Source organism: Bufo gargarizans, chromosome 1, assembly GCF_014858855.1.
Source record: "Bufo gargarizans isolate SCDJY-AF-19 chromosome 1, ASM1485885v1, whole genome shotgun sequence".
NCBI lineage: Eukaryota > Metazoa > Chordata > Amphibia > Anura > Bufonidae > Bufo > Bufo gargarizans.
In genome coordinates, this window is record NC_058080.1 from 211,130,047 (window position 1) to 211,145,046 (window position 15,000).

The 15,000-nt window shown below is 44.4% G+C and overlaps 1 protein-coding gene across 1 annotated transcript in view; it reads right to left on the bottom strand.

The window, feature by feature from the left end:
• PAPSS1 (3'-phosphoadenosine 5'-phosphosulfate synthase 1) overlaps positions 1 to 15,000 on the bottom strand; it is a 128,776-nt gene that overhangs the window by 13,537 nt on the left and 100,239 nt on the right. Inside the window, exons 10-11 of the mRNA XM_044301101.1 lie at positions 9,768 to 10,036; positions 6,565 to 6,794 (exon numbers count right to left, since the gene is read on the bottom strand). Coding sequence (XP_044157036.1) covers positions 6,565 to 6,794; positions 9,768 to 10,036 — 499 coding nt within the window. The remainder of the gene's footprint in view (positions 1 to 6,564; positions 6,795 to 9,767; positions 10,037 to 15,000) is intronic.

Here is a 15,000-nt window from a genome sequence, read left to right on the forward strand (position 1 = left end):
GGCACCCGGGGGCAAGAGCCACAGTGGATCTCATCGCTCGGAGATTCTGGTGGCCGGCGCTTCGTAAGTCGGTTGAGGGTTTTGTAACAGCCTGCAAGACCTGCGCTCGTGCCAAAGTCCCTCATTCACGGCCATCAGGTCCTCTCCTTCCCTTACCCATTCCTTCCCGTCCTTGGACACATCTGTCCATGGACTTCATAACGGACCTGCCTCGTTCCTCGGGGAAGACTGTGATTCTGGTGGTGGTGGACCGTTTTAGCAAAATGGTGCATTTCATCCCTTTTCCTGGCTTGCCCAATGCCAAGACGCTGGCGCAGGCATTTATTGATCACATTGTCAAATTGCATGGTATTCCTTCAGACATAGTCTCTGATAGGGGCACGCAGTTTGTTTCCAGATTCTGGAAGGCTTTCTGTTCTCGCTTGGGGGTTCGGTTGTCATTCTCTTCTGCTTTCCACCCGCAGTCGAATGGCCAGACAGAGCGCGTCAATCAGAATCTGGAGACATATCTGCGCTGTTTTGTGGCGGAGAATCAGGAGGATTGGTGTTCTTTTTTGTCCCTTGCTGAGTTTGCTTTAAATAACCGTCGTCAGGAGTCCTCTGATAAGTCACCATTTTTTGGTGCATATGGGTTTCATCCGCAGTTTGGGACACATTCTCGAGAGAGGGGTCTTCTGGTTTACCTGATGAGGACAGATTCTCCTCGTCTTTGTCATCTATTTGGCAAAAGATTCAGGGTAATCTAAAGAGCATGAGTGAGAGATTTAAGCGTGTGGCAGATAAGAGACGTGTGCCTGGTCCGGACCTGAATGTTGCTGATCTGGTGTGGTTGCCTACCAAGAATATCAAATTGAAGGTTCCCTCCTGGAAGTTGGGTCTTAAGTTTATTGGGCCTTACAAAATCTTGTCTGTCATCAATCCTGTTGCCTACCGTCTTGATCTTCCTCAGACTTGGAAGAGCCATAATGTTTTTCATAAGTCCTTATTAAAACCTTATGTTCAACCCATTGTACCCTCGTCTTTGCCTCCTCCTCCGATTATGGTTGATGGGAATCTTGAATTTCAGGTCTCTAGGATTGTGGATTCTCGTGTTGTCCGCGGTTCTCTCCAGTACCTCGTTCATTGGGAGGGTTATGGTCCTGAGGAGAGGATGTGGGTCCCAGTGACGGACATTAAGGCCACTCATCTCATCAGGGCTTTCCATAGGTCCCATCCTGAGAAGGTGGGCTCTGAGTGTCCGGAGTCCACTCGTAGAGGGAGGGGTACTGTCACCACCAGACATCTGAGAAGCTCTGACAGATGCCTTTCAGAACCTCCTCCTTGAGCTTCGTTTTGCTTTCAGTTCCTCATCTCGTTAGCCTCTCTCAGCTGTCATGTAGTTGGACTGATTGCATCCCTTTAAATTCCTTCCCATAGTGCATTAGTGTGCGGTTTATACAACTTCCTGGAGTGTGTGTGCATGCTGATCCTATTTCCCAGTCTTCTACAAGATAAGTGTTGTGCATTCTTTTGTGTTTTTCTGTTTGCTGGATCCCAGGTGACCCTGACTCCCTCCGTGTCTAGTGTAGGGAGCCGGTGGTCGTGTCCCCTCACTATTATAGGGTGTTCAGGTGTTATACAGTCGAGGTACGAGGATATGCGATCATCTACCATTGGGATTTTCGCATAGTCTGAGCAGTCAGGGAGAGTGCCAGGTCTGATGCAGGGGTCCCCCTTTTTGTTCCTTAGTTTTGGATCCAGTGAGTCATATATTCATTTTGTGTTGTCTTGTTTCCTGTACACCTTCCGTGACAGAAGGAGAGTGATGGGGTGCTGCGCCAGATGATCTGGCCTCCACAGTCACCGGACCTGAACCCAATCGAGGCGGTTTGGGGTGAGCTGGACCGCAGAGTGAAGGCAAAAGGGCCAACAAGTGCTAAGCATCTCTGGGAACTCCTTCAAGACTGTTGGAAGACTATTTCAGGTGACTACCTCTTGAAGCTCATCAAGAGAATGCCAAGAGTGCGCAAAGCAGTAATCAAAGCAAAAGGTGGCTACTTTGAAGAACCTAGAATAAGACATTTTCAGTTGTTTCACACTTTTTTATTATGTATATAATTCCACATGTGTTAATTCATAGTTTTGATGCCTTCAGTGTGAATCTACAATTTTCATAGTCCTGAAAATAAAGAAAACTCTTTGAATGAGAAGGTGTGCCCAAACTTTTGGTCTGTGTATGTGTGTATGTATGTATGTATGTATGTATGTATGTATGTATGTATGTATATATTATTTTTTATTTACACTTTTTTTTTTTTTTTTTTTTACATTTGCACAATAAAACCCATTATTTAAAAAACAAAAATGTTTTGCATTGCTGCACCCCAAGAACCATAACATTTATTTTTGTTTCTACGGAGCTGTGTAAGGCCTTGTTTTTTTTGTTTTTTTAAGATTACTTGTAGGCTTCTATTTCAGTGGTATCATTTTGGGGGACATAAGACTTTTTAATCCCTTTGTCATATTTTATGGCAGCAAATAGGCAAAAAAAAAAACAATTCTGGCTTTTATTTATACTGTGTACTGTACAGGATAAAATATTTGATAACTGCGTAGTGTGGGTTATTACGGATGTGGCCCATTAGTATACTTAAAGCCACTTTAAACCATGCTTGAGGGAGATGCAATATCTGCCATAACCTGATTTAGGTCTATTACTCAGACTGGTTCCTAATAGAGCCAGGTAGCTATGTATTGGGAATGAAATGCTCTGTAGTTGCCCTTCAGGCAATGTACATAAGATACATATGCCATTTATGATTCAGATCTCAGACCATAACTAGCCACCCAAACTCCACAGAATACTGAGTGCACTGGAGGTGCTGAAATGAATCCTCCTACTGCATGTATATGGATCATTCTGACAGACACATATTAGGAAACGGCTATAAACGCACTATTCACGTAGTGGAGCTCCACTGGATAACTATACATTTTACAAGAAAACTATTACTATTAATCATAACAAGTGATTAACTAGGACTGTGTTAACATTAAGACAACCCTATGAAGAGCACAAGGAAATCCCCAATTTCCAAATTGCTTATAATCATGTAACCAAGTAGCTCGGGCAAATACAATACTAAATCTTTGTAATCCTCTGTGGAGTCCGGCGGCTAACAGACAAACACGTTCATGTTAAAAGTAGCTAAAGCACCTGCTTAACGTGGGCGCCGAAAAAATTCCTGAAACAAGACGATATTTTAACTCAAACAACGGGAGTAACATGGAATGCTGTCCAAACCTCAGTAATGGTGGTCTGACCACATGAACTGGAAATAGGCTCTCCCACATGAAAGGTTATTTTGCTAGATGATTGTGTAAAAGCTTTTTAGATTAAAGAAAATGGGAGCCAGATCAGTTATGCTGTTACCTCATTCTTCATAATATATCTGTCACCACACAACATTTCAGGAATGTCTTCTGTAGCTTCAAATATACACGAGAATCATGGAATATTAGGCTTGCAAACTGCATTATGTTGCTATCCATTTACCCAAATGCTCCCAAACATGCTTTTATGGTAAAGCCAACTATGTTAAGGTAAGGGGATAGCAGATGTAGCAATGGGTGTGCCTTCATTCATTCCACAGGCTGGGGTATGGAATGTATTGCCCCTGACACCATCAATACAAAATAACAGGCTTTTATTTTTTGAGGACTAGCCAAATACAGAGGAACAAAAAGGTTTTCTTGATACTTTTCTTCCATGATGAGAGAACGTTTATAAATACAGACCACTAGCGCTATTACAGTATGAGAAAACGATAGTGCTGTAGAACACTAGCCGGTACCACTCCTCAGCGGTAATAAAATCACCCGATAATAAAATACAGTTCCCCGTGCTCACCATCTGATAGAAACCTTGCGACTCTGCCGAACCACCAGCCAACTACTACTGCGTGCCAATATTGACCACAGGTACACCAGACACTACCCTCATCAGACACAGTACTGCTCAAGTACACAGTTCTGTAAGGAACCTACTGTCAGGGTCAATTTCCTAGGGTCATACATCCTCCTGTACTGCCACATATCCCGTTGATGTCAGATTTGATTCGGAGTGGTATTCGGAGAGTACCTTTGTCAGAGGCATGTCTCCCTAAGCTCAGGCTCTGTCTGGAGCACACAGTGACATCACTGGAGCTACAGAAGCTAATGAGCATCAAACAATGCAACACGTTTCAGAAAATACACTCATTTTCCTCCGTCAGAGATATTGGTCCTCTGAATCCATTCAACTACATAGACACCTTCCAGGATTAGTGGGCGTAGTTATGAAATATGATGGATGACCTGGAACTTAATACAAAGCACTTACAAGTCAATACAAAGCACTTACGAATGTATTGTGATGATCTCCATATTGCCTCCTTTGCTGGTTTGATTCATTTTTCATCACATTATACACTGCTCGCTTTCAGTGGTTACTGCCACCCTGCAATCTAGCAGTGTTGGCCATGCTTGCACACTATAGAAAAAGGCGACGGTTTCTCTGCTGGCCAGTACCGCGGGAGTGCACATAGGCCGGCGTTTTTATCTATAGTGTGCAAGCACGACTACCACTGCTGGATCGCAGATACGAGCAGTGTATAATGTGATGGAAAAATTAATCCGGCCAGCAAAGGAGGCAATGTGGACAATCACAATACATTAGTAAGTGCCTTGTATTAAACTTTCTTTACATGATAAATGCCCCTTTAACCCCTTCATGACATCCACCGTACATGTACAGGGGATGTCGGGTTTTTAAAAGATGGCACCTGCTCGAAAGCAAGCGCCATAGCTGTCAGGTGCCTGCTGTTTCATACAGCAGACACACACGGCTATTGTCCGCGATCAGCAGTAATGTCGACTGCAGACATTTAACCCCTCAGATGCCGTGGTCAAATGTGACCACAGCATCTGAGAGGGCTAAAACCCAGGGTAAGGAGCCTGAACTTATACTACTGTATATTACAGTTCAGGCCAGCAGGTGGCAGCACTGAACTGTAATATAGTAATTTCTGTATAGAATAATAGAGCAAATTCCATTATTCTATACAAATTGAAATCTGATGATTGAAAGTTGGGGTCCAATTGGGGACCTAACAAAATGCAAAAAAAATAGTAAAAAAATAAGATCATGGGCATTGCTGTGTGCAAAAATGCCCATACTAATAAAGTATAATATAAAAAAATAAAATAAAAAAAATTATATGGTAAATGGCACTACAGAAAAAAAAGGAACGCTTGTTAGCGATTATGGGGCAGAAAATCTGGCAGTCCAATATACCCTTAATGTAAGACTTATATAATAAGAAAAATTATACTGTAAATAGTAAATTGGCAATATTACCCTCAATTGTACAGTGCAAGAGGATCCTGACAAATCTACAGTATATAGCGCCACATTTTTGAAAATAAACTGGTGTACAGGTGAAACTCAAAAAATTTGAATATCGTGCAAAGTTCATTTATTTCAGTAATGCAACTTAAAAGGTGAAACTAACATATGAGATAGACTCATTACATGCAAAGCGAGATATTCCAAGCCTTTATTTGTTATAATTTGGATGAATATGGCTTACAGCTTATGAAACCCCAAAGTCACAATTTTGAGGTACCATTTGTTCAGGGGGTATGGATTTATTAGCTGACTAGAGTGTGACACTTTGAGCCTAGAATATTGAACCTTTTCACAAAATTATAATTTTAAGCTGCATTTATGCAATTCCATTTAATTTGCATTACTGAAATAAATGGACTTTTGCATGATATTCAAATTTTTGGAGTTTTACCTGTAAAGTAGAATTGGCTAATAAGATTCTGCCTTTCATTTTTGACAGCCTCTTTGGAAAATGAAAGGTTGAATCTGATTAGCTGCTACAGGCAACCAAGTCAGTTCTACTTTACACCAGCTTGATAAATGACCCTAAAAGTCCTTGCATTTATACAAAAGACTGGTACCACTATAGTCAGCTGGTCTCTATAGTGACCTCAGAGTGTGGAATACACAGCCAATATTGAGAGAAGTGTGAAGTCTCCGACTTGGAAATTGGAAATAACCTCAGAATACGCCATAAATGCAACACAGATGCGGATCCCATCTCTGGAACTAGTACCTATGTGGAGAAAGGCGAAGTGGCTGAGCATATGAGCTGCTCTTCCCATTTACTTCTTCAGGAATCCTGTAGAAATACCACAAAGTCAGAAATACCCCTTTAATGCTGGAAGCAAGTCTAAAAGCTATAGCTAGGACTGGAGGATCTTACCCAAGCAGATTCAGCTAGAACTATGGCTGATTACAGTTCTTCCAATGTACGTCACTCACCCCACAAGATGTCAAATGCATGATCCCGCTTTCTAGAGAGAAACCTTCAAAGTATTTCTCCACACTAAAGAGCTTGATGATCAGTGTTTTCTTACACTGAAGGTCATTGGAATGATCAGATTCTTCAAACCCTTAGTTAGGAAGTTAGTCGCATGGTCCCTACCAGACATTTAGATTTTAGCTTGGTGTTGGACATATATAAAGTAACTTACTGTGCAGAATCAAAGTAGTCCATGCACTTTTTCTTCTTGTTATAAGCGGCCACTCTGAATGGGACAATTTCCAGGGAGATGAGACCAGGAGCCATGGTGAGCACTTTGGCGCCATGTGTAGGCTCGTACAGATCCTTTCCCGTTGCTGGGTGTGGCATTCCTGCAGGATCTCTACCAACAATATAAAAATTTGCGCCTGCCACCATGCGAGCTCTGCAGTGCCACTGGACCTGCATTTTGAAAGACAGCAGTGAGTGCAATGTTCAGTTACAGGTATAATTCAAACTGCAAATATTCAAGGAGTTATCCTGGAAAAGATAAGGATGACATTCTCAGGATAGGTCATTATCACATCAGCGGGGGTCCAAGTCCCGGCAACCCCGCCAAACAGGTGTTTCAGGGAGCCACTTCGCTCACTGAAGCTGTGGTGAACGATGCAGACCCCTGGCAGCTTTCCAAGGACAGTGCCATACATTGAATAGTGGCAGTGCTTTGTATTGCAGCTCAGCCCCACTGACTTGAAGGGGGCTGAGATGCAACCAGGCCATATGACCGATGTACAGTGATGTGAGATCACAGCGCTTAAGGCCTCTCTTAATACAACAGTTAGACCATTTCAGCTTAGTATCCAGCTTGACCCAGATAAATATTTACATTTATATTGATAAAATATAACTTTTATTTAAATACATTAAAATTAGTTTGAGCTAATAAAAAGGTGTTAAAAATAAACTGTCCTTTGCGTCCGATATCTGATATCTTTGTAATTAATTGCGGTTAGCAGGGATGTGCACCCTCCCTGCCAAATCACCTAGGTGCTGCTAACGATTCACTAGAAGCCAGTTACATCCTGACTCACATTAGAGCCGAGACACCTATTAGTAAATTCTCTACTACGCGTACATGCTACGTTTGTCAGAACTAAGGACATAAAACAAACAGATCACTAAAACCTAAAGCTTCCCCCTGACATGTTTCACCATCAGCTAAAGGGGTTTTGGACGCCTTTGGTCTTCAAACTGAGACTAGGAAGAACAGATCTTTTCAGCTTGGCTTTAGAGCACATCTTAATGGAATTTATTTAGACTGTAAACATTTTGCCCAGCTTACCATTGCCAAAAATCTTATCAATGCAATACAAATAAATCATATAAGAATGCAGCATGCTCCATGGATGTAAACCCCAGGCACGCCTATTTGCTTGGCTAGGAATGCACACAGTCCATAAAATGTTACTTCTGCACAATGCTGACGTTATCATGTTCCTGGGTATCTGGCATTTGATAAAACCAATATTACCAGCAGTAACTTCAAAATGTCAAGTAACAGAAAAGCTGCCAAAATGTTGGTAATTGATACAAAGTTACTTTAAAAAAAAAAAAAAAGGTTGATAACACTACATTTATTGTAAGAAACGTCAAAAAACTGCACTAACTGTAAATATCATAGGGATTTTGTAGAAAGCTGTCCCCTTCCTGAGTCCAACAGAATTGGGGAGGAAAACTATTCAGAAATTAGAAACAAAAAACAAATCAAGAAATAAAGCCATGGGATCTGTAGCCCATTCATTGGCGTGCATGGATTTACCATGCCTTCCCTAGTCTTTGTGGCTGCTTACATCAGGAACAACTGTGATAGAGAAAGTATACAAAAGCCTTACATACGGTATGTTATGACATTAAACAAATTCATCTTACATCTCCAATCAGCGTAAAATACTATCTACCAGCTATGCAATATTGTTTAACAAAGTCAAGGTTAAGAAAAAAGGAAAAGACAGCCTGCAAATCATTTTCTTTTACAGACAAATGGTATAATGTCTTCTCTATGACCCAAAGAAAATGATTAAAGCGAGGGATGGGTTTTATATTATTGTTATTTTTTGGCAAAAGAGACTATGTTGGCAAGGCTTTGTCTGAAGTCACTGGAAAATACAGCTAGTATGGAGGGATTTTGTTTTTCATTACTTTTCTCCAAAGATGACGCAGGGAAATTAAGGATATAACTGCTTTCAAACAGAAAGAAAATGTTTGCCTTTAAATGGCAACCGATTGTGGAGACAAACTGAGTAGGAAAAGGCAAATGCTCTGATGTTACTGTTCCATTCTATAAGAAGGTTCTACAAGAAAAGCTACTCAAGTAGACCTAATGCTAATAACTTGTGACATTACAGCCATTGGTATTGGTATCATTCTCCCAGAAGGAAACAGTGAAGTTCCCACCCTAACTGTAGTGAGGACTTGAGCATAAAGGTGTGAATTCCAAAATGACTCCATCCAATACTTAGAATTTCCCCTAACACTTTACTGACATCAAAAAGGTTTTTAAAAAAAAAAAAAAGTTAAAAACTTAATGTGTTGCTTGTCTGGACAGTTCTGAACAGATGTGGCCCTATTCTTTAAAGAAAGTCGTTCACCTATACTGACCATTATAGAACACTAACACTATTATCTGCATTATAGTCCCCATATTGGAATGCTACTTACTGTTTAGCTGTCAGTCGCTTATTTTCTTTAAAAAAAAACACTTTTATTCAATATGCAAAATAGGTCTGAAGGTGCCCAGGTGCGGCGTGCAAGCGGCCGATGCCCAGGACCCTCTTTGCTTTTCATTTGAAACCTCCCCTTTCACCACTCTGGCCCGCCCTAGGTTCTTCTGCTTACCTCCTCCCTTCAGTGTGAAATCCCGCACCTGCGCCATGCATCTGAATCTCCGCGCTTGCGCACAGCATTACCCATTATGGGCATCGGCATCCGAGAGTTTAATGTGCATGCGCCGGCCCACCCCTTCTCCGGCTTTAGTACAGCTCTCTGATGCGGCTGTTTACTTCCGTCGGCTAGATCGGGATGTTGGGGTCAGTGCATGTGCATGTGGATGCACGGCGCAGGCGCGGGATTTCACACTGAAGGGAGGAGGTAAGCAGAAGAACCTAGGGCGGGCCAGAGTGGTGAAAGGGGAGGGGTTTCAAATGAAAAGCAAAGAGGGGCCCTTCAGACCTACTTTGCATATTGAATAAAAGTGTTTTTTAAAGAAAATAAGCGACGGACAGCTAAACAGTAAGTAGCATTCCAATATGGGGACTATAAATGCAGATAATGGTGTTCGTGTTCTATAATGGTCAGTATAGGTGAACGACTCCTTTTAAAGAAAAGCAACATCTAGTTTATACAAGCATGGAGATAATGACCAATGATTCAACTTACCTCTGTTGGACCTGCATACATCATGGGTGATGGAAAGATGGCTACCACTGTTGTTTCTGGGTCAAGGACGCCTTCTTCAAGGACAGCAGCATGTTGTTTCATGCGCCACATTAAGGGTACATCATCATCTTTTGTCCATCCTCCTAGTGGGTGAAGTAAAAGGACTGGTCGTCGGTAGCCTCGTTCCAGCAGCTGCTTGTGGGTATCTTGCATCAACAGTGCATGTCCATTATGAACAGGGTTACGCAGCTGGAAGGCAAAGACTGCATCTAAAAGCATAAGAGAACACTTAAAGAGGATTTTCCAGTGTAAATACGGGTCAACAAATTATTATAGATGTTGAAAGCCAGTTCATGCATTCCAGGAGCCAGTTTCTATAGTATCCAGTAAATAAGAAATCACATAAATATCCATAAAAGAGAGAGTCAATACAAGTAGCCTGTGGTATTATTTATAAGAGCAGCAAAAAGATCTTGAAAACAGTAAAAGTAAAAAATCTATTTTAGACTGTGTAAACCAGTAAATAGAAGCTAATAAAAAATGTTTACATTTTTTTTTAGATTCGTCAGTGGTTGATATCTTTTAAACGGCTAACTGAAATTATGACAATTGCAAGCTTTTGAGACTACTTAGGCCTCCTCACCAGGCATTAAAGGGGTATTCCAGCTGGTTGAGGTTAACCCCTACCCACAGTCCGAGCAATTGGACTAAAACGTTGCACGGATGAACAAAGGAAATATTTTCAGCATATGGAGTTGCCATGGAATTTCTTCTATATTTTAATAAGGTGATTTTGTCGGAATCCATATCTGCTGGCATTCATTATATTCACAAAATACCATGGGTATATGCTGCCACTAGGAGGCGACACTAGGCAACAAAAAGTGCTAGCTCCTCCCCTCTGCTATGCCCCTCCTACAGAAACTAAGCTAATTAGTTAAAAAGTAAGAAAGGCGAGGATGGGTCAGAATCAAGAACCGGAGGGACCCATCAAGGAGCGCCAGCAATGTACTTACGGGGTGGGAGCTGTGTCCCCCAATGAACTCAGCGAGAAAAGGATTTTACGCACAAAAAAATCCTACTTTCCATGGGACGTTAAAGGATAACTGTCACACTTAGACCCCAATTTCAATTTTCATATATGTAGTTACTAATAACATGATATTCCAGAATCAGTAACTATTAGACTGACTTACCCCATATTTAATAAGATTCAGCTCTTAGCAACCAGTCTGCATAAAACTGCAATTTCACTATTCAGTTAAGATGGCCGCCACTGCCCTCACCCTGAGGCTAATCCCGCCTGCCCTCACTAGCCAGTAACCATAGCCCCCCCCAAAATTTTAGTAACCAGAGCCCTCCCCCCTAAAGGGTTAATCTCCTGCAGCACAAAAGGGTCCTCTTACCACATGTTGCTTTCATTTATACACTGAGCAGACGGCAGATCTCCCTTCCCTGGTCTGCGCTGGTTCAACTCTACTTCTCCAGCTCTGCTGAGGGAGGGAGCATCTGCCAAGCACAGGGACAGGGAGAAGTGCACACAGCCCAGGAACTGTTATCAGCTGCTGGGGAGGACCTGGCTTTAATCATTTACTTACAGTCCCTGGCTGTCAGTAATGTGACCTTGCACGCAGCGTGCTTCTGCGTCCTCCGTCCTTCAACACATAGACGGACCATGCCTAGCAACCCTATTTTAAGCACAGGTAAAAGTAGGCAGTACAGTAGGGCTGAAACGATTATTCGAATAACTCGATTAAATCGAGTCAAAAAATTCATCGATGCAGTTTCCCTGCATCGAGGAATCGTTCAGATCACGTGATCACGGAGCGGGAGTGAAATTAAGCGTCTCACTCACCGCTCCGTGTCCTCCGGAGCCAGAGAGGCAGGACTGAGCGGCCGGCACAGAGGAAGAGGGAGGAGGAGGGAGTCTCTCCCTCCCCACTGTGCGCGGCTGCCGCTGAAGACCAAGTAGGAGGAGGAGGGGAAGGACTGAGGAGGAGGGGAGGGACTGTGGCCACTGCACCACCAATGAATGTGCCGGCCATATCCCACAGGGTCCCCCTCCTCCCCCCCATCATTGGTGGCAGTGTCAGTTCCGATCGGAGCCCCAGCAGTGTAATGCTGGGGCTCCGATCGGTTACCATGGGAGCCAGGACGCTGCTTAAGTCCTGGCTGCCATGGTATGTTAGTAGTGAGCAGCGCATTATACTCACGTGCGCTGTGGCCGGCGGTCGCTCCTTCTTCTGTCTGTGCGGCGGATTGCTAATGCTTACAGCATTAGCAATGCGCCGCACAGACCTATGAGAAGGAGCGACCGCCGGCCACAGCGCATGTGAGTATAATGCGCTGCTCTCTGCTCACTAACATACCATGACAGCCAGGACTTAAGCAGCGTCCTGGCTCCCATGGTAACCGATCGGAGCCCCAGCATTACACTGCTGGGGCTCCGATCGGAACTGCCACTGCCACCAATGATGGGGGGGGGGGGGGGGGAGGGGGACCCTGTGGCCACTGCCACCAATGATTAATACTGGGGAGGGAGGGAGGGGGGGTTGCGTTACCAGAGGGGGCATATCAGAGGCTGGGGGAGGCAGATCAGAGGCTGGGGGGAGGGAGGGGAGGCAGATCAGGAGGGGGGGGGGCAGATCAGAGGCTGGGGGGAGGGGGGGGGCAGATCAGAGGCTGGGGGGAGGGGGGAGGCAGATCAGAGGCTGGGGGGAGGGGGGAGGCAGATCAGAGGCTGGGGGGGAGGCAGATCAGAGGCTGGGGGGGAGGCAGATCAGAGGCTGGGGGGGAGGCAGATCAGAGGCTGGGGGGGAGGCAGATCAGAGGCTGGGGGGGGAGGCAGATCAGAGGCTGGGGGGGGAGGCAGATCAGAGGCTGGGGGGGGAGGCAGATCAGAGGCTGGGGGGGAGGCAGATCAGAGGCTGGGGGGGCAGGCAGATCAGAGGCTGGGGGGGCAGGCAGATCAGAGGCTGGGGGGGCAGGCAGATCAGAGGCTGGGGGGGGGGAGGCAGATCAGAGGCTGGGGGGGGAGGCAGATCAGAGGCTGGGGGGGGAGGCAGATCAGAGGCTGGGGGGGGGGCAGATCAGAGGCTGGGGGGGGGGGGCAGATCAGAGGCTGGGGGGGGGGGAGCCAGATCAGAGGCTGGGGGGGGAGCCAGATCAGAGGCTGGGGGCAAGCAGATCAGAGGCTGGGGGGAGGCAGATGGAGAGAGAGTGGTTAATGGAGGCTGCAAGCACCACCTTGGCATGTATAAAGTTATTGGTTTAGAGAGGGGTTAATGAAGGCACCTGGTTTAGAGAGGGGTTAATGAAGGTGCTTTCATTAACCTCTTCAGACCAATAACTTTATACATGCCTAATGCCAAGGTGCTTCCATTAACCCCTCCAAACCCAATGGGCATGTATAAAGTTATTGGTTTGGAGGGGTTAATGGAAGCACCTTGGCATTAGGCATGTATAAAGTTATTAACCCCTTCAAACCAATAACTTTATACATACCTAATTCCGTACGTTATTTTAAGTAGCTTTTTCTTATTAGATTACTCGATGAATCGAGAAATATAATCGATAGAATACTCGATTACAAAAATATTCGTTTACTGCAGCCCTACAGTACAGGGAACAAAAATGTGGAATTAAGGGGTAATTGAATACACAGTGAAAAGTTGAAATGGGGCCACCAAGGAGATATTAATCACCACAATTCAATACTCCAAAAAAATAATAAAAAAAACAAACAAAAAAAACACAACAGTTATACTTTAAAGAGCAGTACCATGGGGAGGGAACAAAAACAGAACGAATCCAGACCGGTCATAATGCACAGAAATGCAGGAGAGGACACACCCAGAACCCTGAAAAGGGACAGGAAGAATCATTACCAGGAAGGCCAGCCAGAGAGCGGCTGAACACGCAGAGGCTCCGGCTGGGCAGAAGAACAACAGTCCAGGGAATAGAAGTCACGGCGTAAGAGACTGCAGAAGATACAGGAGAGAGAAACCTAGCCTGGATTTAGAAGACTTCTGAGGAAGTGATATTCATGGGTCAAAAACAAAAAAAAAAACAAAAAAAAAAAAAAACACGCTAGAGCCATTAACAGACACAACATGGTGTGAGGAAAAAAGGGGGGCTAGAGAACCTGGATGACAGGCATGAAAATGGCCCACAAGAAAAAGTTATTGAGGGAGTGAAGAAAGTCAGTGGGAACAAGGCAGTTAAAAAGACAAACCACAAAAAAAAAAAAAAAAAGAACCCCGCCTAAAGAAGAAAAAAATGAGGTTGTCCGAGGAATGCACAAAAACGGGCTGAAAGGAGATGGCATAAATACTGCACCAGGAAGGGAGTGTGGACACCGAACGCCACAAGTCACAGAAAATAAAAAAAACTGGTAACAGAACCAATACCACCCGCGCAGGCACTCTACAGCAGAAAGGGGGCAAACGATAACTCAATGGCTATGGCAACTGGCCGAGCAGGCAGAAACAGTATCTGGCGAAAGTGCAACTACTCGCCCTGCGGAAGGGGAGAAGTAGAAGAGGCTGATTTGGCTCAGTAGGGAACCAGCATTTAGGGGTGACAACAAGGACAGTACGACAGCCCTACCCGAGGAGGGGAGCCATGCAACAATTCACATATGCAAACTAAATAAGTGCATACCCAAAACCCAAAGGAGGCAACACTGATGCTGTCACTGCAGTAGATGGTAGAGGCAATGCACTACATGTTAAGGGAAGAAGGCGCAAAGCCAGCGCCATAGAAATGAACAGGTTATACCATGCACAGAAAATCGTACTAATACCCACGAGAAGTAAGCAAACCCACCAGCTGCAGCATGTCATGGTATGGGCAGATTACCACACTATAGGGAATAAAGAGTACCTGTCAGCAAGCACCTCAGGTACACCATACATATAAGGCCTGGAGTATCAATCGCACCAGGTGATGGCAGAACACTAGCACAGTGCCACCTGTTGAAGTAAATTTAGGCACAATCACAGCTACAACTAGTGAAAAGGTTCCACCCCTAGAAGGAGGAATAGTGCACAGATACCACACAAAACACCAGGGCAGATACTCCACATGGAGAAAGGGGATGCGGTAAAAACTAACACAAATACTCCCCCTGGGACGGAGTCAAACAGTAGTGGCCACGGAACAGGAGTAGCCATAAAATCTATGGCCAGCGCAAGGCTGCCTCATAGGGGGTAGGCCATAGCCCCAACTATGG